This window comes from Marmota monax, unplaced genomic scaffold (assembly GCF_021218885.2).
Source record: "Marmota monax isolate L192 unplaced genomic scaffold, Marmota_monax_Labrador192_F-V1.1 WCK01_AAM20220418_F8-fsc00035, whole genome shotgun sequence".
NCBI classification, from domain to species: Eukaryota; Metazoa; Chordata; class Mammalia; order Rodentia; family Sciuridae; genus Marmota; species Marmota monax.
Genome location: NW_026691961.1, coordinates 3,027,209 through 3,053,545, shown reverse-complemented (window position 1 = coordinate 3,053,545; position 26,337 = coordinate 3,027,209). Strand labels below are relative to the sequence as shown.

The 26,337-nt window shown below is 47.5% G+C and overlaps 2 protein-coding genes across 4 annotated transcripts in view; both read right to left on the bottom strand.

Annotated features, from left to right (window-relative positions):
• Positions 1-5,900: 5,900 nt before the first annotated feature.
• On the bottom strand, positions 5,901-14,008 carry Coq7 (coenzyme Q7, hydroxylase). The gene is made up of 6 exons (XM_046435852.2): positions 13,848-14,008; positions 10,202-10,380; positions 9,141-9,255; positions 8,120-8,259; positions 7,038-7,106; positions 5,901-6,110 (listed from the first exon to the last, which is right to left on the bottom strand). Exons 1-6 carry the CDS (start codon positions 13,918-13,920, stop codon positions 6,033-6,035), a joined length of 654 nt encoding a protein of 217 aa, XP_046291808.1. The 5' UTR covers positions 13,921-14,008; the 3' UTR covers positions 5,901-6,032.
• Positions 14,009-17,190: 3,182 nt separating this feature from the next.
• The window catches only part of Tmc7 (transmembrane channel like 7), a 49,528-nt gene continuing 40,381 nt past the window's right edge, over positions 17,191-26,337 (bottom strand). For 2 of the 3 annotated variants that reach the window (XM_046435732.1, XM_058576004.1), the window contains 5 exons: positions 24,414-24,600; positions 23,613-23,743; positions 20,930-21,085; positions 20,531-20,609; positions 17,191-19,390 (listed from right to left, as the gene is read on the bottom strand). In XM_046435732.1, the coding sequence (XP_046291688.1) occupies positions 19,322-19,390; positions 20,531-20,609; positions 20,930-21,085; positions 23,613-23,743; positions 24,414-24,600 (622 nt within the window). In that variant the 3' untranslated portion in view covers positions 17,191-19,321. The remainder of the gene's footprint in view (positions 19,391-20,530; positions 20,610-20,929; positions 21,086-23,612; positions 23,744-24,413; positions 24,601-26,337) is intronic. The other variant, XM_058575972.1, reaches the window with a different exon arrangement.

Sequence of the window (26,337 nt, the reverse complement as noted above, 5' to 3'; positions counted from 1 at the left end):
CCACAAAGTTGATGACCATCATCACTCATTCTAGAACATTCTCACCCCGCCAATCCACATCCATCAGTAGTGACTCCTTATTTCCTCCCAGTCCGAGGTAATCACTGATTTACATTTGGTTTCTACGGATTGGCCTCTTGTGGACATTTCCTATAAATGGACTCAAAAGAGGCCTTTGGGGCTTGGGCACACCATCGCAGTAGCTCAGGAGGCTGAGACAGGAGGATCATGAGTTCAAAGCCAGCCTCAGTAACTTATCGAAGCTCTGAGCAACTTAGTGAGACACTAGGGCTGGGGATGTGGCTCAGTGGCCAAGTACCCCTGAGCTCAATCCCCGGTACCAAAAAAAAGTGGCCTTTTGGGTCTGGCTCCTTTCATTTACCATGTGGGTTCACCATCCACCATGTCCACCTGCTGTTTAAGCCATTTTTCAGCCTACAGCTCAGTGGCATTGAGTAGAGTGACGCTGTTGGGCAACCATCACCTCCATTCATCTCTAGAATTACCTCCATCTTTCTGTACTGAAACTCTGTCCCCAAGTGTCTCATCCACAGCCAGGTTGTGCCAGGGAGGTGGGGCAGGTTGCCGACAGACCAAGAAAAGTGCCCGAAGACAGCCCGGGAGTCGGGAGTCGGGGCTTTGTGGGGAAAGCTAACAAGAGATCAGAGCTGCTGAGGAGAGTGCAGGGGCGACAGGCTGGCAGGCAGCACCTCCGTCCCCCCCCCCCCCCCCCCCCCCCGTCCCTCTGCCAGCAGCCCCTCCTCTCCCTCTCAGTGTTTTGTGCAGTGGTAGCTGGCTGGACAGGTGACACACATCCTTTCCACAGTGCCCTCAGCTCTGCCCCATGCCCGCTCAGAGAAGGAGTTCTGTGGGGCTGCAGGAGCGTGGCACAGCAGCCTGGGCTTGCTTACCTGCTTGTCCCACCAGCGTCCCAAGGAGTGCCTGGGCTGGGGCGGGAGGAGAGCAGCTTCCTACAGACATGGCTGACGTCCCGAGCTCCCGGGGTCCCTCCAGCCCAGCCTCGCTCTCCTTGTTCCTTAACGTGACTGGGGTTTGGGGACAGGAAGGACATGGGGTGGGGTTTCACTGTCCCTTTTCCTTAGGATGATACATCGAGCATGTTTATGAGGCTCCCCAGGTTCCCGTGGGCATCTGTGTGTCTGATTCTCGTGGCTGGGTGGTGCCCCGTTGCACGCACACCACATTTTGCTCTTCCGCTCCCTGCTGATGGACATCTGGGTCGTTTCCTCTGGGTGTAGTGACTCATGCCCGAGCATGACCTAAGTGTTTGTTGGAACATGTCTTCGATTCTGTTGGGTTCATACCTAGGAGCTGCTACATCATCTTTAACAAGAAACTGTCAGGCTGTTTCCCCAAGTGCCTGAAACACTTAATACTCCCACCAGAGGACTCCAGTCTCCCCACGTCCTCACCAACACCTGTTTCCCACCTTTTGGGGGACAGTCATCCTATTGATTGTGATACGGCTTCTTGTTGTGATTTTCTTTTTTTTTTTTTTTAGGTAGTAGGGTCTTAACCACTGAGCCACATCCCCAGCCCTTTTTAATATTTCATTTAGAGACAGGGTCTTGCTTAGGTGCTGAGGCTGACCTAGAACTAGCCATCCTCCTGCCCCAGCCTCCCAAGCCACTGGGATTACAGGTATGCACCACTGCACCCAGCTTCTCTTTAATGGGGCCGTTTCTCTTTTTACCGTTGAGTTGTAAGTGTTCTTTATATGTTCTAGATATGAGTCCCTCGTCAGAAATATGTTTGCAAATATCTCCTCCCATTCTATGGTTTCATTTTCTAGACAGTGCCTTTTTCTTTCCCCCCCTTTGGTACCAGGAATTGAACTCAGGGGCACTTGACCACTGAGCCACGTCCCCAGCCCTATTTTGTATTTTATTTAGAGACAGGGTCTCACTGAGTTGCTTAGCGCCTCGCTTTTGCTGAGGCTGGCTTTGAACTCGTGATCCTCCTGTCTCAGCCTCCGGAGCCTGGGATGACAGGTGTGTGCCACTGAGCTGGACAGTGTCTTTTGAAGCACAAAAGTTTATGTTTTGATGAAACAGTTTTCTTTTGTTGCTTGTGCTGTGGTGTCATACTGAAGACACTGTAGCCTAACTCAAGGTCATGTAGATGTGAACTTATATCATCTTCTCAGAGCGTTTGAGTTTGGGCACTAACATTTGAATTTTTAGTGTATTTTGTGTTAATTTTTGTAAAATGCTATGAGGTTGGGGTTCAAGTTCATTCTTTTGCACTTGGATACCCAGATTGTTTTTTTAATCATTAGCAAGAAACATTGGAGTGGCCTTCCTTTAGTTTCCTGGTGGCTTTTTTTTTTTTTTCAATAAATAGCCATTGAATTTTGCTGAGATGCACATGGAACTAGTCTGGAATTACTAGTTATTTGAAAAATGACTTTTAACATGGGACAGCTATTTCTTTTGTTGTGTGTGTGTGTGTGTGTGTGTGGTGCTGGGGACTGAACTCAGGGCCTCATACGCCATAGGTAAGCACTCTCTGACTGAACCATGCCCCTCTCAAGAGAGCTGTTTCTCCATTCAGTCCCATAGTCACTATTTATTGAGCACCTACTATGCATTGGTGGCTAAAACAAAGCTTCCTGCCCTCACAGAGCTCATCACATAGTATACCGGAGGGTGGTAAGTACCATGGAGCCACAGGTATGTGAGGCTGGGGTGGGGCTTGCAAATTTGAAAAGGGTGGTCAGGGTGGGCCTCCCTTGAAGGGTGGCATTCGAGTAATCGCTTGGCAGTTATAAGGGCCATCTGGGGAAGAGCATTCCAGGTGGAGGCCACGGCCACTGGGAATCACATCAGGCAGGAGTGTGCCTGGCACCTCTGGAAGCCTGGTTGGCTGGAGCAGGGTCTCTGGGGGGTCTCGCACACCGTCTTAGGGAGTTTGACTTGTACTGTGAGGGGGCTGGGGATGCACGGGGGCATCTGAGCTGAGCCCTGAGCTGATGTGGCTGTGGCTCTAGGCGTCTCTCTACTGCTGGGTTAAGAATGGATTGTGGGAGGAGCAGGAGGCGGTCAGAGGCTTCTGGAAGAGTCCAGGTGGGAGGGAGGGTAGCGGGGCCTGAGAGGTGGCAGCGGAGGTGGTGGGAGGGATCTGGAGTCCCAGCTGTCCTGGCTGACTGGAGGGCAGGGACGGCCAGGAGTCAGAGGTGACTGCAGGGATTTGGGCCTGGGCACTGGAAGGCGGGTATTGCCGTCAGCCATGACGGGAGGTGGGTTTGGGTGGAGAGTTCATCTGGGGCCTTTGAAATCCTCTTCGACTTCCAAGAGGAGTCAGGGAGGCACTTGGGTATTTGAAAATGGGAGGTCGGGCCTGAGATGTAAATGTGGAGGAAGCAGACGCAGGGAGATACCTGAGAAGACAGGCCGAGAGCAGGGCCGGGCCGCACCCGAGGACCCTCCAGCATCCAGAGGTCAAAGGCGACAGGAAGAAGATCTGGAGGCTGAATCCAGGGCAGTCCTGCCGCTGCCTGGGAACGTCCTCTTCCCCCCCACGCCCACCCTCCTTTCCACCTCCTTCCTTTAGGTGGGCACCTCCGGGTGCCAAGAACTGGAAGCACACGCTTGGCCCTCATCGACTCACGGCCTCCCACAGGAGAGGACAAGGCACCCAAGCGATAACGTGGCCACAGGCAGCACCACAGTGTGGGACTGGGCGGCCAGCTCCACGCAGGGAAGCAGCAGGCATCTGGCATCGCAGCTCGGGCCTGAACCAGGAATCGCGTCACCCTTCCCCTCCGTGTTGCCTGTAAGGACTGTTGGAAGACACTCACGAGATCACCGAGCTGAATCCACTCCTAGTTGTGGAAAGGAGGACACAGAAGACAAATCCAGACCCCCAGTGTGTCCCCTGTCCTTCAACACAAAGCTAGCCAGGCCAGCCCCTGGGAGGCGAAGTCACAGAAGTCAGCATTTGGCGCGGGGCTCCCAGGCCTGAATCACCAGGACCTTCTGAAATCATTCTGAGCCTGGCTCCAGCCTCGGCAAGCCAGAACCTTTGGTCTAAGAACCGAATTTCATTTTTCCCCCTTTCAGAGATGGGGGAAAGGCTGACTTCAAATGCCTGGCTCAAGAGACCCTCCTGCCCCAGTGCCCCAAGCAGCTGGGACTATAGGTGTGTGCCACTGTGCCCAGCCAAGATGAAAAAATTTAAAAGCTTCAAAGGACTTCCTAAGGTACAGTTGTGGGAGACCAACCTCGCACGTGCTGGGCGATGTGGCGTCAGGCACCCGTGCTGCTAGACAGCCCCGCTCTTCTAGGGTTCGAGTGACTGTGTCTTCCTGCCCAGGCTTGTCTTCCTACAGCCCCGTGGGTGGAGCTAGCTCACCTGTTCCTTTGTAATATAACCCCTTGCCCTGTTTAGGATAGAATCTTCCATGGAAGTGCCTTGTGTGTGTCCCCTTCTCTTACTGTGCCCTTGGGTGTGGCCTACCCAGGTGTCAGTCAACCTGCTGACAGTGGACATCATGAAGATAGACTCAGCCCCCTGAAACCTGACCCCTTGCCTCCTTTGAATAGCTTCTCCTCAGTAACAGGGGTCAGCGTGTGTGTGTGTTTTCTCTCTCTTCCTGCGGACCCTTAAGGTCAGAGGAGCCGTCACAGCGACCCCAAATAAAAAGGTATTTGTGTCTCTTGTGTGGTTATTTTGCTCAGCCCAGTTAGCCCAGTTCAACTGGAGTGACCTCTGAGCCTTTTAGTCATGAACAGAACCCGGCAATATAGTCAGGAGAACCACCGATCTAAGATTTTATTAAATAATACTAAAATTTGGAACCCATATAATAGTTCCTCAAAGTATGAAAATCTTTTTTTTTTTTTTTGGTAGCAGAGATTGAACTCAAGGGCACTTGACCACTGAGCCACACTCCCAGCCCTTTTTTATATTTTATAGAGAGACAGGGTCTCACTGAATTGCTTAGCACCTCACTAAGTTGCTGAGGCTGGCTTTGAACTCGCGATCCTCCTACCTCAGTCTCCCCCGACGCTGGGATTACAGGTGTGCACCACCGTGCTCAGCTAAAGTATGAAAATCTTAGTTTCGGCTCATTCCTTTGGTAACAGACCTTAAGGAAATGGTTATAATCTGACTTTGCAAATGATCCACAAATCGGCCTGCTCTGGGATTAACATGCCCGTCTCTGTTCTGGCTGCTGGAACCAAACAGCGCAGGCTGAGTGGCTTATAAACACAAAAATGTCCTGCTCACAGTTCTGGAGGTCCTGGAGTCCCAGGTCAAAGTGCCAGCAGATTCGTGTCTGGTGACGGTCCCCTCCACAGAGACAGCATCCTCTGTGGCACAGGGTGGAAGGGCTGAGGCGTCTCAGGCCTCCTGTATCGGGTGCTAGCTCCATTCCTGAGGCCTCTACCCCTGGCCTGGTCACCTCCTAACGGCCCACCTCCTAGGACCTGTGGGTGGAGGACAGTGTTGAGACCTCAGACCCCACCCCAACACACACAGCTCAGAGCAGAAACAATGAGCCTTCAGCTGACGCCGCGGACTTCATAATCTTGCTCAGTAAAACTTGAACACCTCAGGTTTTAAACTGCCATTTGTCACCAGTGAACTCCAGCTTTTCCCCCTTAAAGGTCCCTGAGGCTGGGAGGGAGCCCGGGGTACAGCACTTGCCTAGCAAGCTAGCGGCCCTGGGTCCCATCCCCAGCATCACAAACGGACAAAAAAAAAAAAAAAAAAAAAAAGATTCCTATTGACTTACTGATTCATTCTTGAAGCTGAAGGACAAAATTAAGCAGGAGACCAAACAAGGACCCGCTTCCTTTGCTGCAATTTGAACGGACCCGGTGACCTATGAGCCTTAGGCGTCAGGCTGCAGGAAGAAACCAGCACTGGAAAGCTTTATTAACGAAAAACGAAAAACTTCTAGTTTATTAACAAGATTCACATAATAATAACTGTACAGTTCCTTCTCCGTCAGTGTCACTCATGAAACGGCCACTGTCTTTACAGAAGGGAGGAGTAGGCAGACTTTAAAGTCGTTCTGATAAATAGATCGCCGCGCTGCACCCGGCCTGGATAACGCTCTTCAGGACGACGTATGCTGGGGCCTGTTAGAAACCACAAGGGGGGTGGAGGGGGTGGAGGGGGTGGAGGGGGTGGAGGGGCACCCTGTGTAGTAAAACCAACCGATGGTCCCACCCACGTATGAATGGCCCACTGCAAATCTACCTTCATGTGTCTACAGAGCACTGATTTAAAAATCAACAAATAAACTAAAGGAGTTAAAGGACACAGGGGAGGGACGAGAGGCGGGTAAGAGGACGTCCGGGAGACTCAGACGGGTCTAATGATAGTCCACGCACGGGGTTGTCAAAATGAACCCCACTAATAAAAACACATCACAAAAACAAGAGGTGGAGACGCAGAACGCGTGTCCAACACTCGGGAGGCCCTGGGCTCAGACCCAGCACTGCACAGCAGACAAAAGCCACAGGAAACATGCCACGTGCTCACTTCTGTGTGAGTCAGGGCCACCAAGCAGAGGGGACTTCTCTGAGTCAGAAATAAGATCTGGGGGCTGGGGATGTGGCTCAAGCGGTGGCGCGCTCGCCTGGCATGCGTGCGGCCCGGGTTCGATCCTCAGCACCACATACAAACAGAGATGCTGTGTCCGCCGAAAACTAAAAAATAAATATTAAAATTCTCTCTCTCTCTCTCTCTCCTTAAAAAAAAATTTTTAAAAATTTAAAAAAAAAGAAAGAAGATCTGGGAAGCATTTTAACTTGGGACAAAAGCTATTTGAGAGACACGAATGCGTCTGCCACTGCCAAAATCCTGGCGTCACCCCGTTTCTCACAGGAAAGGGGACAGGACAGGGATCAGGCAGAGGCGGGATCCCCGTCTGGAGCAGCGCGCTTGCTGGTCTGCTTTAGCGAGGGGCGGGGCGGCTTCCCTTGGGCCAGCGCTTTACGGCGAGTTCTTCTGGGAGCAGAACCCTCCACGCCCCCACGCGCACCGTGACGTCAGGTCCCTACCGATTTCGCGTCGTGCTCCAGGCCCAGGTCGTGGTGCTCGAGCTCTTCATCTCGAAACTTCTTGATCACCTACTTACATAAAAGGGAGGTGCCGCAAGTCGGCGCCACTCGCCCGAGGTTCACCTTATTCCAAAGGCCGACCCTCCGTGTCAGGTCTGGGGCTGGGGAGGCCACTGTCCCCAGGAGGGGCCACAGAGTGCCAGTGAAGGCGGCTGGGGTGCTCCCTGCGTGCAACTGCGGCACTCCACTCCACCACTGCGCTGTGTGCAGGGGCAGCCCCAAGGCAAATGGTGGGCACGGCTGGTTCCAATAAAACTTTATTTATAGAACAGGGGTGGACACAGGCTGGGGTTTGCCAGCTTCTGATTTGGGCTTTAAAAGCTGCACGGTTCCATAGAGCTGGGTGTGCAGGTGCACACCTGCAGATGCAGCCCACGGGAGGCCGAGGTGGGAGGATCACTGGAGCCCAGGAATTCCAGCCAACCTGGGCAACGCAGCAAGACCCCATCTCTAAGAACAGGAAAATGAAACTACCCAATTCAAACAGTTCCCCAATTTGCTATGGGAAATTATCTGAGGACATCTATTACTTCATCTATTTAGTCTCATTCACTCTTCAGAATCCACCAATGATAGGGATGTGCAGCAAAGCACGGGAGATATGAGGTGTAGCCCCGCCCACCCCAGGCTATGTGACCACAGCAAATGGCTACACCTCTCTGTGCTTCGTTTTGTTCAAATCTTTTTATTTTTATTTTTTTTTTTAGGTACCAACGATTGAGCTCAGGGGTGCTCGACCACTGAGCCCCATCCCCAGCCCTATTGTGTATTTTATTTAGAGACAGGGTCTCACTGAGCTGCTGAGGCTGGCTTTGAACTCGCAATCCTCCTGCCTCAGCCTCCCTAGCCACTGGGATTACAGGCGTGTGCCACCGCACCCAGCTATTTTGTTCAACTTTAAAATGAGGAGCTAACAATTAGTTGTCTGAGTCATCCCTTAACATCCTTAGTCTGTCTTCCCGCCAACTGTGCCAATCTGTCCTTCCTCCCTTGGGCAACCCCTTTCAAACGCCGTCAGTCACCTGAAGAAGCTCCTGGTACTTTTCAGGGTCCTCCTCCATCAGCGTCCTGATCTGGTTGTTGTAGTGATGCGCTATGGACTCCTCCACCGCCACGGTGCAGGCCATAGCGCCTTCCTTCCCCAGCAAGGCAGTGCCGGCCCCTGGAATCGTCAGACGCAGAGTGATAAAGTACGGGACAGAAACCCCCGGGAGGCAGATCGCCTTACGCCAGGGATTCTCTGCACCAGGACATTTGAGGCCGGGTCATTCTTTGGGGCAGGTGTGTGCTGAGCACTGTCAGATATCTGACATCCCTGACCTCTGCCAGCCAGATGCCACGGCACCTGCTCAGAGGTGACCCCTGAAAGCGCTTTAGATGCTACCGTGTGTCCTCAGGGGCAAAGTTAGAGGTGAGACGGGACCCCCCTTAGACTCTGAATCACAGGGTGAGAAAGCTCTTCCTGTTCCTGTGCTTCCCCCCTCCCCTGCAGGGCTGGGCACGGAAACCCAGGGCCTCCCTCAGCACGCTCTCGGCACACGCGCTCTACCGCTGAGCTGCCCCCCAGTCCTCTTGAAACTTGACTTCGAGACAGGCTGGCCTTGAACTTGAGATTCTCCTGCCCCAGCCTCCCGAGAAGCTGGGAATGCTTGCGTGAGCCGCCTCATCCAGCTCCTGAGGGTCTCCGAACCTGATTACTGCCAAGAGGAAGTCTGCTCTTGGGGTGAGTGTGCTCTGACCTTCTGAACAGGCTACTCTCCTCCCCGCTCCCTGATTAAAAGGGCTTGCAGACCTCAGGTTTAGATCTGGGCCAGGGACAGTGTCTGGCTACAACCGAATTAGGCTGGCTTGTTCCCCCTCTTGTTTGTTTTTATTGTACTTTCTATTTATAAAAGAACACTTAAAGAAATTTAAGAAAAAAAGAGAAAGAAAAAGAAAAAAGAAATCCAATCAATTTAACTTAAAAAAAAAAAAAAAAAAAAACCTGAGTAAATGGGACCCACGTGATGAATCACCAGACCCGGAAGCTCACACAAGCCTCACCCAGGGCAAAGCCCACCACGTTCCAAAAGGGCATGAGAACCGTCGGCCGGACCCGGAAGGCGACCATCAGCTCGTTAAACTTCTTCAAATGGTCCTTCTCTTGATCCCACATTTTCTGTAAGAAGCAGAAGAATGAAGACAGGCAGGCGCTACGGAGGCCACCCTGGCAGGTGGGAGGTCAAAGGGAAACGGGGACCAGGACAACCGCTGTCTCCCCAGTCCCCAAAGTCACTGAAAAACTAAAACATCAGATTAAAAGGAGTCTTTGTCACCGAGAAGGGAATACCAACAAACCAACAGAGGAGCCTGTCATCTCAAGTGCAGCTAAGGATGCCATGGGCCATGGTCCCACAGGGTCCCCCAGAACCACAACGCCCACTCAGTGACACAGATCCACGCACATGAGCAAGATGTCTCACCCATTTCAAAACCAGGAGGACGGAATGTTAACTAGTGCTAATTCCCTTCCAGATCACTAGAATGTGAGCACAACTGCCATCAAATGCAAAAAGTAGAATGGAAACAGCCAACACGCAGGTGGCCCTTCTTAGTGCCAGCTACTGTCAAATGGCTTCACACAGGTCACCTGCTCAATCCACAACCACCTGGTGAAGAGCAAACTATCATTATCCCCATTATACAGGTGAAGAATGTGAGGCACAGAGAGGTTAAGTAACTTGCCCAAGGACTCAGAGCAGGCAACTCATCTTGGATGGTCCCCACCCCCAACCACTGGCTTGAGTGAGCTTTGAGATCTGGGGTGAAAGCACGGGTGAATGTAAGTACTATTGGTAGCAAATGTTTGTTCATTATTCTCTTCTCAATGTTCTGGGTCACTGCCTGTGCCCTCCATGAAATCTGAATGCCACCCACACACAGTTGGTCTCCTCCTGCCCTCTGCGTCTGTGCTCCACACCTTGCCCCCAGGAACCAGCGTGCGCTCTCTGGAGGGTGGCGGCACCTCCCTGGGGAAGGAAAGCGTGACTGATGTGGTCATTACTGCAAGGCCTTCAGATCCACCCATCGGGGGACCAGGCTGAGAAGAACAAGGAAGTGCCCACCTGAATGACCGGCCCGACGCTTGTCCGGCCCAGGACGGCCATCTGGCCCGCATAGATTCGGTTGGCTCCATATTCACCTGCATGATCCACCCGGATGATTCGGTCCAGGGCGGCGTGGTTGACGTTGTCTAAGGTCATCCCAGAACTGTGGGCCCTCGTGGCGACTCTGCCTCCGCAAGCTGCAATGCGGGTGTGGGTCCTTCATTACTCCCAGGAGAAATCCAGATGCTTCTTTCTCCCTCCCTTCCCGCCTTCTGCACTGGGGATGCGACCCAGGGCATCACACGTGCTAGGCCTCTACCACTAAGCCACATTGCCCCAGCCCTTCTGATTTTATTTGGGGACAGGGTCTTGCTGTGTTACCCAGGCCAGCCTTGAACCTGCGATCCCGTCTCAGCCTCCTGAACAGATGTGCCACCTTGCCTGGCTGAGATACTTAACAGACAGGGGGCACTTTAGGACGAAGGTCATGAACGACCTCCTCTGGGCAGACGTGCCCACGGTGCGTTCTGCAGTGTTAAACGTGGAAGTGTTTAACAGTGTTGGACAGTGTGAACCTGCAGTGTTAAAACACAGAAGATCTCACCTAACGATCTGGGCTTCCACTTCACTTTAAGGGTAGAGATCTGGAAAGGCCCAGCCTGTCTTCTCACCAGGGAATGGTGACCCTGGAGGCCGCTTCCAGAGGGCATGGTTCCCAGTTCGCCCCCTCCTCCTGCTGTTCTCTCCAACCCAGGCTGTGGAGTGGCCGCAACCTCGACTCAAAACCACTCGGCCCCTCCCCAGCTGATCTCCAGGAAGCTCCCGTCCCACCCCACCACAGGTATTCTACAAGCCTCTGCAGGCAAAGGTGGAAACCACAGCTGACGTCCTCCTAAACACCACCCTGTGGGCACTGGGTCTTCAGAGCCTGGCCTTGTGACTCAGGTTTTTTTTTTTTTTTAAATCATTTGGTCCCAAATCACTTCAACTGAACTCCTCTTATCTTCAAAATGTAAACTCTTTAGGACACATGGGATTTAATTTATTAAAACATCAATAAATGGTTAATCTGAGCCCCAAATTAGGGGATCTCAAGAAGTACCCCCCCAAGAGAAGGGTTCCGTAGTATGCTTAGGTGTCTAAGGTGGGTTTGCCCCATTTGGTAGATAGAAAAATTGAGACACAGAGGTCAAGTAGTTGGTAGTGTCAACTCTGACCTACACTGGAATCATTTTGAAATGTGTTTCATGGCACTTATGCTGTGACTATTGTATCTTTTCACAACCAGAATATGTGTGAAAAAACTTATTTTGGGTACACCTATGGTTCTTCCATTTAAAAATGCCTGAGGGCTTTGGACACAAGGCGAATAGGCTTGGTAGAATCTGGGGTGGTTCTTAATTTGAACTTTTCTACCAGTTCAGGTCTTTAAACAAAGAAGTGTGGAGATGAGATTCCGAAGTATCCTGACTCTGCTTTGGTCTCCTCCTCTGCATGACCTGCTCCGTCTCACTGAGCATGTCTGACTGAAGAATCTGGATTGAGTCCAAGAACCAGAGATCAAAGACCAGATGGGGTCTAAGACCTGCCAATCATACTACCCCACTCAGGGCTGTGCCATCAGACAGTGGGTCACTGTTGCCATGGTCATATTTCATGGGGAGAACAATATGAGACCTTGCACAAAATCAAAGTAGCCTGACATAAGTTTATGCCTCCAAGTCCAAGGACTGGTGCCTCCAGCAGACTGATCTCCTTGTAGAAAGATGGGATCTAATAGTGGAAGTTGAAGAGTTGGCTCAATTTTTCAAAATTATCTCGTTTACTTGTTCTTTCACTTGTACCAGTACCCAAAAACATATTATGGGAAACAAAGTTAGGGACAATCCAGTACATTTTAAAAAGTTACTGAGAAATAGCAAGGGGCTGAGTATACAGGTTGAGTTCAAACCCACACAGATTAACAGGGCTATTAACAGGCAACAGGCAGGATTATGTTTGTATTTAAAACAGACTAGACTGTTCCCTAACATGACTTCACTCTTCCAGATTCAGGCACCCTGCCGCGCATGGTGGTGCATGCCTATAATTCCAGCAACTTAGGAGGCTGAGGCAGGAATATCACAAGTTTAAAGCCAGCAATTTAGTGAGGTCCTAAGCAACTCAGTGAGACCCTGTCTCAAAATAAAAAATAAAAGGGCTTCAGTGGTTAAAGGCTCCTGGGTTCAATCCACAGTACCCAAACAGAACAAAAAAGAACCTACCAGATGCAGGTACTTGATAAGTTGAGGTTTTTTTGACAGGGGTGGTGGTGGGGGTAGTGGGGTTTGTGGAATGGTGGTGAAAGGCCTGGGTATCATAATATTTGCTATTTCCATTTTTTCACAATCTCAGCAAAGTATCTTTGTAAAGCATGAGATGGGCCCCAGAATGAATATGCCTAGAATCAGAAATACATGTCCCTGGGTCTGCAGATAGCAATCATTTTTTTTTTTTCTGCAAAGCATAAAAGGACCATGTACAATTTAAAGAACAAAGAAAATGTTTTTCCAATTTCTAATTATAAATCACACAAATCAGAATATTTCTTACATAAAAAAAATTCCCAATAATCAGGCTATCCCCCCATCCTCCCAGCAATGGGGACTGACCCAGGGGAGTTCCACCACTGAGCTTTGTTCCCAGCCCTTTTTAGTTTTATTTTGAGACTGGGCTTTGACACTTGGGATCCTCCTGCCTCAGCTTCCCACACAGCTGGGATGATAGGCATATGCCACCACACTGGCCAAGGTATTTCCTTTGAAGGGAAAACATATAATAATAAAACTTTTCTTCCTGAGTTATCATGAGGATAAAATGTGATCTGGGAAGCAAAGTAACTTTATAAATAAAATGAATGATTCTTATTATGTTACGCTCATCGGCTCAGCAGGACTGCATTAAAATCCACATTCAACAACTCTTTGAGTTCTGATCGCATTATCACATACTTTGCAATCTAGGGTCAGTGCCCTCAATTTTATCATTTTATATCCATGTATCCCATATCCAATGACGGTCCCTGGAAATTCTTCAATGGTATAGGGGAGGATTTTAAAGCAGCTTATGAATTGATAGTAAATAACACTCGTCATTTTAAAATTTAAAAATTTTAAATTTAAAAATTCGAATCCATTTATTAATCAAGGAAATATCTCCACTTGCAGATGGCACACTGTAAACATTTTCATGCTAATCTCCATTTTAAAATTAGCACATATTCATGAGAATAGTGGGTATCGTCTCATATTTGTAAATGTATATAATAGCTACATTTTTAGCAGAAAGAAAAACGATCTCGGGCTCAAGCCTGGGCAGGCAATACTGTCTATGCAAGTTCAACATTTCGGTCTTCAGTGTATTTCAGGGCAGGTCTGCGGTTACGTCATCACCCACCGAGCCAACCCTAAGCCGAAGCCCCAACCAAGCTTCACCTCCGAAATCCACCTGTCACTCTCGCGGGGTACTACAAACCCCGCCCGCCGGATGACGTCACGCAGTCTCGCACCGTCGCGTACCTGTGACGTATAAGAACGTCTTCCCCGTGACCTCTCCGACCCGAACCTGAAGCTTTCCCCGGCCCGTTGACCCAAGGCAATATTGCGGCCGCGCGTCCCCGCTTTACCTGAGAGAGGCCGCCGGGCGCCCAAGCGCAGCCGCCATAGGAAGGGAGCTGCCGCCGCCCCGGCGCAACTCATCTCCCGGCTCACAAAGCAGACGCTCTTTAGCTCTGCGGGTCAGTTTTGCTCTTGGCGCGGAGTGATGATGTAGGCAGACGTAAAGAAGACGCAACTCGCCCTGGTACCAGTGGAAGCGCCCCGGGCCCACGCTTTCACGTGATTGGCTGAGAGGTGCAAATGGACCCAGTCTATTGGATGCGGTTCCTATCAATCACTCAGAAGCAACCTTGGGTTGCTATGGCGATAAGAATGCTAAATTGCTCTTAAGAAAGGTCTGGACAGGCTCAAGGTTTCTCATCGAAATTCCCGGGAAAGACGACCAGGAGGGTTATTGACATAGCCGTTGTAACTTTTGCTTTACCTCCGTGGAAGATTTTTCTGTTTCCTACTTCCTCTTAAAAATTAGAAATTAGTGGGGTGCAGTGGCGCACCCCGGTAATCCCAGGGGGGCCGAGGCAGGAAGATCCCAGTTTCAAGGCCAGACTCCGCAATTATTAGCGAGGCCCACAGCAACTTAGCAAGACTGTCCCAAAATAAATAGCTCAGTGGTAAAGCGCCCCTGGGTTTAATGCCCAGTACCAAAACAAAACGGAAAACCAAAAACACACACAGTAGAAATTACATAGTGAAACTCAGGTGGCCACGGGGTCAATAGTGTTGCCTTCAGTAGGCCCGACAGCCCACTTTAACTTTCTTCCCAGTCCTCAATTTTCAGATTTCCTACAGAATATATATTGTACTTTGTACCCACTTTATTGCTGTGCCTTTATACTGTTGCAACTTTTTTTTTTCAAGAGGGAAAATTTGCAACATGTTTTTTTTTTTTTTTTTTTTTTAGTTTTAAGTGCATTTATTTATTTATTTAGAGAGAGAATTTTTAAATATTTTTCAGCTTTCAGTGGACACAACATCTTTATTTTATTTTTATCTGGTGCTGAGGATGGAACCCAACGCTCCGCGCATGCCAGGCGAGCGCGTTACCGCTTGAGCCACATCCCCAGCCCTCTTTATTTTTATGTGGTGCTGACGATTGAACCTAGTCTAGGTGAGTGCTCTATCTCTGAGCCACACCCCAGCCCTGCAACATGTACTTCTGAAAGCATATATACACTAAGATGACAGTCCTACTTGTAGGAGATCTACCCAACAGATATAACTTTTCAAATGAGTGATGTATTATATGAGGCCAGAAAAAGAACCAAAGATGCACATCTGGAAGAATATAAAATACAACGTTTGATATTGGTTAACATCAGAAGGTTGAGACTTTCAGAAGGGGGAACTTTGATTTTGCACCCTTGGATTTTTTATATAGTTTTCCCAAGTTTACTATAAAAATTTTTAAGATGAACCGATCTTATAAAATTGAATTTAGATTGCTAGTTGTCTACAGTGTTCAAATTAATACACTATATATACTAATTCAAACTTATGATGAATCTTAAGTTCTTAATAATGATGCAATGTAACAGTCTCACATAAAGCTACTGAAAATATAAATTTGGCTCCCAAATGCCTTAGCATGTTCAATATCTTTGCTAAACGTCTCTAGGTCTCTGTTCTTAAGGAGAAAAGTGTTGACAAACATGTATGATGTTCCAGTCATTTATTATTGGGATAATTTGGAAATAAGATATTAAGAGCTAAGGGAATGTTAAAAACTGAATCATCTGACTGCTGTTATATTATGTAGCCCACTGCAATGTTGATAATGAACTTTTGATAACACAACTCTTTGGTGAAAAAGAAGAGAGAAGACTAAATTTTTCTTTCTTTCCTTATTTCCGGTTTTCTTCTCTTCATAACTTTCTATACTAAAAGCAATTTTGCCAAGATTAGCAGTGGGTGTCCATACATGGTACTCAGGAATGATTTTAAATTTTCTCTGTAGTTTCCATTTTTTTAAGTGACAAAACAAAATCTCAAAAATAAAAAACATTACTCCCTAATTCAATTATTAAATCTAAAAGCAATTTTTGTATTGTTTTTCTATTTTAAAAATAAGGGGGGGCTGGGTTGTGGCTCAATGGTAGAGTGTTCGCCCAACACATGTGAGGCACTGGGTTCGATCAGCACCACATAAAAATAAATAAATAAAATAAAGGTATTGTGTCCATCTATTACTAAAAAGAATATTTTTTAAAAAATAAGGATACTTTATTGCAGAAAAGACAATTGTACAAAATCACAGGATGAGGGCTGGGATTGTGGCTCAGCGGTAGAGCGCTCACTTAGCACGGGCGGGACCCGGGTTCGATTCTCAGCACCACATAAAAAAAAATATAAAGGCATTGTGTTGTGTCCATCTACAAAAAAAAAAAAAAAAAAAAAAGATTCTCTCTCTTAAAAAAAAAATCACATCTTCTTAAATGTGTATTTAAGATGCAAAGCTATCCATGCCCCAAGCACATTGCATACATTAGACACAAAATACACAAAATAGAACTAAGTAAGCAAAGTCACACACTACGTAAAGGAGATAGGCTCAGAAGTTCTCATTTCTTAAGAATTGGACCTTGTATTGCTACCCTGGCGACATTAATTCCTTCTTCTCCAATACCTAACACAAGTGGGTAGCGGCAATCTGATGTGTAGCTGCAGGAATTCACTTTGCCAACTGAAGGGTTGATGCAAACTAAAGACTTGCCTAACTGGATTCTTTTCTTTGCTGGGATAATAACATTTTATGATTGCAAGAACCTGCAAGTCGGCCTTACGAAAAACAACAGAATGGGGCAACACAGAAATGTTTGCAGGAGCTTTAAAAATTCTAGCTCCCAGTGTTTTGCAAAGGGTGAGGGGGAGGCAGAAACAATCCAGACATCCATTAATGGTTGCATAGTTAAATATCCACAGGTGCAGTGGAATGCTACGCAGCCATAAAAAAGAATGAGGTCACTGCTTACATGGAAAGGTCTTCAAGATGTTATTAAGGAGAAAAAAGAAGTTTGGAAATCTGTATTTCACAACATACACTCACATGTATATGCCTGCAAGAATGTATCAATTTTCTGGAAGAATAAAAATGAATATTATCAGTGGTTTTCTCTGGAAGTGGGATGAGGAATGCCTGAAATAATTTTATGTGTTATAAGTTTAAAAAGCACAAGTACACTTCTAGGCTTCAACAGAGCCAAGGAGTCTTAAAAGCATTCCTCTGATGGTTACATTAAACAGTTCTTTCATCTAATTTTCAGAAAAGGCCAAGAGCAACAACAGACTTGTTTTTCATGATCACTTGATTGCCAATGAGAAGCCTCCATGGGTTCGAATATATACAATTACATCTTAAAACCTTAAAGATGCTGTTTAATCAGTAGTTTTAATGCACATGTGTTAGACAGCCGTACTTTAAAAATTATACAGACATCACTTGGAATTATTAAACTTATCAAAACATATCAAAACATTCAAGTAAGAGGTATGCAAATTAGCAGCATTTTAACTAAAACTACTGTTATTTGTTTCAGTATCAGTTTTAAAACGGAATGAAAACAGCAATATATTTTCATTTTATTAAACACACACACACACACACACACACACACACACACGACTCTCTTTAGAAGCCTGGTACGGGCAGAGACATAATACATACAGAGGCACAGAGGCACAGAGGCACTATGCAGAAATGCTTACAATTAAAACTTGTTTTTTCAGAAATGCTAGAATGAACTTTCGGTTTCTCAAAATGCCATGATGCCAGTTACATTTAGAAACTCATCAACTGTAACAAAACTTGAAAAACTCATCAGTCCAACAGGAACAAAAATATTCCTGTTAATACGACTTTTGTGGAAGAAGAAGGTTAAGTTGGAGCTGGGGTTGTAGCTCGGTAAGAGTGTGTGCTTAGCATGTGTGAGGACCTGGATTTGATCCCCATCCCCAAAAAGAAAGAAAAAAAGATTGCAACAAAGGAACACGAGTATAGAAATCTATAAGCTCCGACAGCTTGCTTTCCCCCTCAGAGCAAGGAGCTAATCAGTTTTGAGTACTGGGATGATGTTGAGGGGGTAGGTGGACATTATTCTTAGAAGCAGCTTTCCAAAACCTGTATCCAACTTTAAATTCCAGGAAAGGTTTGGAACCAGAGAAAGGAAGAAAAATAATGGCAGGAAGAAAACGGTCTATTACAAAATTACAGTACTTTAAGAAAAGATTTTGAGACATGAAATGAAAACAGGTTATATTAAGCAATAACTTAGGCCTTCTACTAAAAGGTCCAGGGTTATCAATTTCAGGTACATTTAAAATGAGGTATTTATTGCATATGGTCTTCACCATAACAGAAATTGCTGTTACCATAACGGAAATCTTAAGAAAGATTCTGCTCGTGTAATGCAAAATAAAGGCCTATGCATTTAAAAATGTTCAGCACAGGAAAGCAAACAATAGCTCTTGAAAATGTGGAAATGTGTACTTAAAAACCAGGGCTGATCCAGTCTGGTTTGGTATATTTTCACTGGACTGTTGGACTGGCTGAGTTGTGATCTCCACCCTGGAACACTCAGGCATGTAACTCTCAGCTGCAGTTACTCAACAGCTCTTTCCAGCCTGGCTCAGGAATGTGAAGTGTCCTTCAGAAATGGGGACCTTGGGGCAAGAAGGGCAGTGGAACACTGAGATGAACAAGCCTCCTACTTTTGATGGTACAGGTTCCTCTTGCCAAATCTCAGAACTCAGGACCAGATGGAAACTGAGGCTTGTAGAGGAGAGTCGGCTGAAGGAGGTTTTCCCCTGAGTGATAACTTAAGGCTGCAGGAAATACCCAGATAGCTCAGAAAACAAGGCCACAAGGCCCCTCCTGGAGAGGACTGATGGGGACACTTCAGGGACTGCTTATTCATGTATTCACAAAGCAGGGACCCACTTTTCTTCCCTTCTGCTAGCAGGTAGCAGATCATGATGATCCTCTCCCTGTTCTCACCACCTATTCTAAACATCAAGATTCAAGGATTTCTCTTCAGACCATTCAAGAGGGACACTACTTTTTTTTAAGGAACCCTCTTCAGTTTCTAGACATGGGTTCCAATGAAACCCAGTTTCAGAAATGGATGACCTCTGCTTAACTTCAAAAGACAACACAATAAGCTTTTTAAAAAGTATGTCTCTCCCATTCGGATTTTGTTGTAAAGGCTTAAATGGCATAAGAAGTTCGTTTCTCAGGTAGGGTCCTCACTGAGCTGTTGGGTCTACAGGCGAAGACCTGGCACTTGACCTGCTTTTACCACGTCACCAAAAGCCCTAATTAGAGGCTGGGTTCTGTAACCAGGCCACCGGAGCTGCACAGAGTCCCGTCAGGAAAAGCCTAAATTCCAGAAAAATATATTTCAAAATTTCTGCTCAAAACCCAGGGGGGCTCCGTGGGTGCGACAGTCACCAGCTGAGAAGCACGCAGCGCGGTGTCTCCAGGCTCAGCCTAATGGCTCCGCACATCCTTCTGGGCTTCTGTTAGCTTCTGGATCAGATAGCGCTTATCCCGACTCTCCTAAAACCAGAAATGAGTTTGAAAGTTACATTTCACATACTTGAAAGCGAAGATGCTTTCTACCTATTGAATCACCTCTCAGATTCAGGGCCAAGGATCCCAACCCCTGGGCTACTACAGTGGCTTCCAATCCAGTCTCTTCTCCTCGCGTCCCTCACCACCGTCCTGTGTTCACCCAGCAGCTGGTGAGTTTCCAAAAATGCACGTCTGACTTCTCCTTCACACTCTGCAATGGCTTCTCATCACACTCAGAACAAACCCAACCTTCCTGCCAGGTCCCCCAGGCTATGCTAGGACTCTGGTGGACGTCCCAGGACCCTCTTGCTTCTCCCCATCATTTAGCACCCTCTGGCCGCCACACACCCTTCTCCTGTGCCCCAGAAGCGCCTGGCTCCTTCCCTGGCTGGAATCCCCACATCCTACTCTCTTCCCTAATGAGGACACCTCCAATAAGTGGCTCTGTCTGTCATTCAAGACTCAGCTCCAGTGTCACCTCCTGTTGTGGTTTGGATATGAGGTGTCCCCAAAAGCTCACGTGTGAGACCGTGCACGAAGGTTCAGAGGAGAAATGACTGGGCTGTGAGGGTCTTAACCTGATCAGTGAATTAATCCCCTGATAGGGATCAACTGAGAGTGACCACGGTGGTGGGCGTGGCTGGAGGAGGTGGGAATTGGGGGCGTGGCCTTGGGGTGTCTATTTGTATCTGGCAAGTAGAGATCTCTCTCTCTCTCTCTCTCTCTCTCTCTCTCTCTCTCTCTCTCCTTCCTGATCACCATGTGAGCTGCTTCCTTCTGCTACACTCTTCCGCCATGATGGCCTGTCTCACCTTGAGCCCCAAGGAATGGGGCCTGCCTCTTATAGACTGAAACTTCTGGAACCATGAGCCATGAGCCCCCATGTAAACCTCCCTGCTCTATAATGGTTCTGGTCGGATCTTTTCGTCACAGCAGTGAAAAAGCTGACTAAGCCTCCTTAAGTCTGCCTTCGGCTATAGCAGCTTCTCGCAGGCGGGGTTTGGGGACAGTGGTGGTGAGCAGGAGCACAGCAGGTCCACTCCCTCCCTGGGAGCAGTGCAACTTTCCACACCAGGTCCTGGTTTAGTGCCACCAGCATGGCCCTTGGGCCCTGAGCTTCCTCACCAGGGACAGCTGCTCTCGGAGCTGGACAACCACCCGTTTGTGCGCTCCGGCCAGGGCGATGAAGTAGAACATGACGAGGCTGCAAGGCAAGAGGACAGGTCAGGGGACGCCCGCCCCTTCTTTTCTTTTGCTTCCCAGTCATCACGAGGTCAACTGACTTCCTCTGTCACATGCTTCGGCCTGATGTACTGGGCCACCGCAGGACCAAAGCAACAGGGCCAAGTCACCATGGACTGAAACTATGAGACAAAATGAACCTTTCCTCCTTTTTAAGTTGATTACCTCAGGCATTTTGTCCCAGGAATGGAGAGCTGACTAACACACCTTCCATTTCCCAGTGGGGGAGCCACGCGTTTCAGTGGGAGAGAACTCTCCAGGGTCGGGGCGGTTCTCACTCACCAGATGATCATGAAGAAAGGCACTGCAAAGGCTTCCGACGTGATGCCATGGACCAGGGACTGCAGCGAGCTGGGGAAGGTGCTCACCGTCCGGGGGACGACATCCCACGTGGTGTTGAAGCTGGTGAACGGCCCACAGGCTTTTGAGGAAGGGATGCTGCAGAACATGAGCCAGAGGGCTCAGGGCCAGGCTTGTAGGACAGGCCGCGTCCCACTGCTGGACACCCAGAATGTCTTGTAAATCAAGGCCTCAGAGGAAGTGCCTCATCCCCAGGCCTTCTGGAATATTCTGGTCAAAAGTGCTTACCATAAAATTTTCATCAAGTTTCTAGGTCTAACTGCCAGTTTAAAGAATATTCAAGAAAGAAGAACAAGTGAAATGTCTTGTAGGAAAATAACCAGACAAGTCCAGAATTCTACTATCCAACCTATAACTCAACTCTGAAGAAAATGGTCTAAACTATTCAAAGACGAAGTTAAAGCAGACATAACAACTGAAAGCAATGTGTGAAACTTGAAAGATCAGTATTTTAAAAGCAAATTTTTTTTTGGTGGGGGTTACTGGGAATTGAACTCAGGGGCACTCGACCACTGAGCCCCATCCCCAGCCCTATTTTGTATTTTATTTAGAGACAGGGTCTCACTGAGTTGCTTAGCACCTTGCTTTTGCTGAGGCTGGCTTTGAACTTGTGATCCTCCTGCCTCAGCCTCCAAGCTCCTGGGATTAGAGGCATGCACCACCATACGTACCCAGCAGTATTTTAAAAATAAAGCTAGAAAAGATAATTTTGGAACAGTTTTTTGAAAATGGCAGGAATATTAGTACTAAGTTAATTAAGTGTAATAATGTCACTGTGTGTACACGTAAAGGAAAGTGTCCTTATTCTTGGGGACTCACATGCTGAAGCTTTTAGTGGTGAGATCGCATGGTGATCATAACTTCACTTCAAATCATACATCATTAAAAAACAAAAATTATGTAGGGAAAAATACAGCAAAATGTTAACTGGGACATTCCATTGAAAAGAATATGCATTTCCCTGTTGCTATTTTTCTCAGCTTTTCCATAGATTTGACAGTTTTCAAAACAAAAAGCGGAGAAAAGAAATGTCAAATGCACTCTACTCCACGTCTATCTAAAAAGAACACATTTTTAAGATTACAATGGAAAAACAGTCAAATGAAGACCTGAAAGAAAGGCCCACATTCATATCACAGAGGGTATACGTAAAATTGTTCATTGCTGCCCTGTTTTGTTTTTTAACTTTTTTATTTATTTTCGTGGTGCTGAGGATCAAACCCAGGCCTCATGTATGCAAGGCAAGCGCTCTACCACTGAGCCCCAGCCCCAGCCCCTGTTTTCACGGGTAAAAATAAATGCCTGGAAACAACCCAACTGCCATTTAAGAAAATGGATGAACAACTTATGGTCCATTCATAGGACTGGATACTAGAGAATCACTGAGCGAGAGAGAGAGAGAGAGAGAAGAGGCGGTGGTCACAGAGGGACGACTGTCTCCCAGGGAAACAAATCAGCTTGGAAACAGAGTTAGAAAATGAATTCCACCATAGATTCTTTTGCGCTGCTTAAATACTGTACCATGTGAATGCATTTATTATAAAAAAAAAAAAATCAAAGCTAAAATCTTATTTAAAAGAATAAGTGGCAATTTTTCTCTCCAAGTTGTATCTTCTGCACTGTTTAAATGTTTTAATATAATATGACTGTCATGCAAAAATTAAGGCAAATATAGAATTGAATTGACAAAAAACTTTTTAAAAATCTGAGAGAGGGACCCCATGCTTTATAGTCTTTTAATTTAAAGAGATGAAACAGAATTCCGTGAGCACTGAAGGCAGGAATTGGCAAACTATAGCCCATGGGCCAAATCTGGCCCGCCACCTGTTTTTTGTTTGTTTGTTTGTGTGTTTTTATAAATAAAGCTTTATTGGAACCCAGGCATACCTATTTGTTTATATGTGATCCATCATGATCCAGCAGAGTAGTTGCTGAGAACATATGGTCTGCAAAACCTGGATTGTTTACTCCCTGGCCCTTTCTAGAAAGTCTGCTGGCTTCTGGTGTAGGCGGTCACCACACACAGAGCCACATCACCGAGGTTCCAACTCTTCGCTTCAGATCCTTAGTCCAGAGCATTTCTCTCCCCAGTTCCACACTAGATTCTCCTCCGCCTGTGTCCTTAAGGTCTTCGTAACCTCGCACCTAGCTCAACACCTGGCGTGCAGGAGTGTGTGGTAAATGTGCGCTAGGGGTGAGACCCCCTCCCTCAACCAGCCTGGCAGGAGGGGGAGCACCTTACTGCTCCCCTCTGCCTCTCCCAACCCGCCAGGTCTTCTGCAATGACCACACATTACTTTGACAATCAGAAACAAGTGACCCAAAAGGGGACCAGAAGAGAGGTCCTTGGGAAAGGGTAGGAAAGACCCAACTGGCCTTCACAAAAATGATGCCCATGCTCCATGCCAAGTTCCAGAATTGGACCAAGACCCTCCAGGGCCCAGAGGGAGGTTCTGAGAGGAGGTGGGTCCCTGGAGAAGCCAAGAGGGGGACTCACTGACCTCTGCAGGTGGACACCGTGAGAAGAGCCAACAAAGAATGCAGGGGACCCTTTAACACAAACGACAAAGCAAGGGAATGTTCTAGAAAACCAAGTCACACTTACCGGGACATGCTGATCGTCAGAGGTATTATCGCCAAACACAGCCCAATCAACAACACCAACAGGAAGAAGAAATTGGAATTGGATGCTCTGAATTGCCGTGGGGAGGGTCTGCAGGTATAAAGAAGACTCAACTAAGGGGGAAAAAAAGGAAAGCAAAAGTTAAGGAGCAATCAGCATCCGAGACAGTCAGTGAGCACATTACGCATTACGGTGGGCATGAAAATTAGTCTCAGCTTTCTAGAGGAGATATAAATCATAAAGCAAAATGTTTGATCCAGACTCCAGCCTCAGGAATCTCATGGTGATGAAATAAGAAAAATGGACCAAACACCTGTATGTGGAGGCTGACTGCTGCCCTTGATTACAGAGAACAACTGGAAGCATCCTGAATATCTATCAGTGGGTATTCTCCACACAGCAAAATACCATACAGCCCTTAAAAAGGTTGAGAGAACATTACGTTATTCAGGAGGCACTGTGAAATAAAAATGGCAGACTTCAGAACTTTACATGGTATGAACTCATTTAGGCTTTTAAAGGATTCATCCTTTATAGGAATTTAAATTTGTATAAATGGGTCTATAATAATAGCTACCAAATTAAGAATTATTTTGCTTAAAATTTTTTTACATGCTCATATAATTTTCCTACATACTAAAAGTAAATATTTTGGGGCTAGGGATGTAGCACATTGGTAGAGCATTTGCCTAGTGTGTTCAAGGCCCTAGGTTCCATCCCCGACACTGGTGGGGAGAAGGGAATGGTCCAGGGTATGAGCCCCCTACTCTCACCTCCCCTTACCTCTTTCACGTAAAAGATAATAATGAATTTCAAGGTTGCAATTGCAGGAAGAAGGGGTGAGAAAAAGGCTCCGATCCAGCAAATGGTCTGCCCGTACACGATCCCCAGGACATTATCGGGAATGGCAAATTCCTGCTGTCCCCAGCACCGAATCAGCTTCCAAGAGGAGCAGTAGGTCACCAGGAGCCTGGAAACAAACCGGAGAATTTCTCACCTGGCTACAGGTGTCTGCCAAGGTCACAGAAACACACCCACCAAATCAAGGTCATCTGCACAGAAACTGCTTTGCCTGGGTCAAACATACAGAGAGAGGGAACTCCGGAATCACTTAAGCCCAGGCTCCGAGTGTCAGGTCCACAATTTAGCAGCCAAATCAATACAAGCTTCTGGATTTCTTCAAGCCTCATCTTTCTCACCTGGAGTTTGGGGTGGATTATACTACAAATACTTGTGATGAACCTGAATGACACAGGGGCCTCTGTCCCCTGGCTTGTAACTCAGCACAGAAAGTGCTGAGCCTCTGCACAAAAGGACCCTCCCCGCTAGCAACGCCACTCCCCAGGACCCTGGAGGCGTCCTATAGAGACCAGAGGCCCAAGGACCTGAGATCAACACACACAGCTGCTCCCTGCACCACAGCTGTGCATTAGCGAAAGTACCAGAAACAACCAATGCCCGCCAGTGGGAGCTGGGCTTATAAATGAGAAGCCATGGACGCAGTGAAATGGACATTCTCTAAAATGGATGAGAGAATCCACATGATTGACAGGCAATGTCGTTCATGATATTTTGTTTGTATGAGGGCTGGGAGGTGGGGGGCAAGATGCAGGCCAATATGGGTGACACGGGATTCCTTATTTCTTCCAATAAGACTATGCGACTAAGCTGGGGATTCAGCTCTGTGGGGAGCACGTGCCTAGCATGCACGGGCCTGGGTTCAATCCTTACTACTGAAAAAGAAGTAAAAAAAGGCTGTATATATTTACACACACACTTAAGTAGATCTGTGTTTTCACATATTAGAACTGATCCATCCTCCCTCAAAGTATGGCCACCCTCTGAGGGGAGGGTAAGATTGGGGAAGCAGGGGTTACAGTCATTAAAAAACTCCCATATTCTCTAGACTACTATATTTCATTGTTTATTTATTTTGGAAGAAGGGATTGAATTCAGGGCCACTCGTCCCCTGGGCCACATCCCCAGGCCTGTTTGTATTTTATTCAGAGACAGGGTCTCACTGACTTGCCCAGCACCCCCCTTTGCTGAGGCTGCCTTTGAACTCGTCGTGATCCTCCTGCCTCAGCCTCCCCCACCGAGCTACTGGGATGACAGGCGAGTGCCACAGCAACCAGCTTGTTTAATTTTTAATAAGTACATATTTATTATATTCATATATTTTTTTCAAAGTTTCTCTTTTTTAATGTTTATTCTTAAGGTCGCACTGGCCCCTCTGGCCCAAGCCAGAATTTTATGCACGTGTGGTTCCGTGAACAAAGACACCCCTGACTTAAGACCACACTAAGGACCATAAAAATGACATCGCAGTCATGAAAGTCACGAGGGCAATGCTGAACGTTGTGGTGGGTTCTCAGGGCTTCTGTCTGTATTATCTCATTTAACCCTCACTGCAAGGTTGTCACTGGGGTCCTTCTTCCACTCCCAGTATCACAGGTGGGAAGCAGGCAGCAAGCGTAAGTTGCCCAGGGTCACGTGAATAGAGCTGGGGTTTGAATCCACATCAGGAAACCCCGCCTCCACTGCAGCCTGGGGGGTCTACACTGATGGAGCTGCAAGCAGGGAGGCCCCTCAGGGAAGACTCAGAAAACGGCACCTTTCCACCCTCAGTGCCCTCAGTGCCACCTTAGATGGGGCAGTTAGCAAGGGCCTGGTTTTCAGTGGTCCTGGGGCCGTGCAGTCACCCAGC

Excerpts from the sequence above, each read along its gene's own strand:
- Coq7 (XM_046435852.2), bottom strand. The coding sequence starts at position 13,920 with ATGAGTTGCGCCGGGGCGGCGGCAGCTCCCTTCCTATGGCGGCTGCGC. Across the intron at positions 10,381-13,847 it reads CGCCCGGCGGCCTCTCTCAG|CTTGCGGAGGCAGAGTCGCC; the intron begins GTAAAGCGGGGA and ends CCCGCATTGCAG. Across the intron at positions 7,107-8,119 it reads AGTACCAGGAGCTTCTTCAG|GTGATCAAGAAGTTTCGAGA; the intron begins GTGACTGACGGC and ends TTATGTAAGTAG.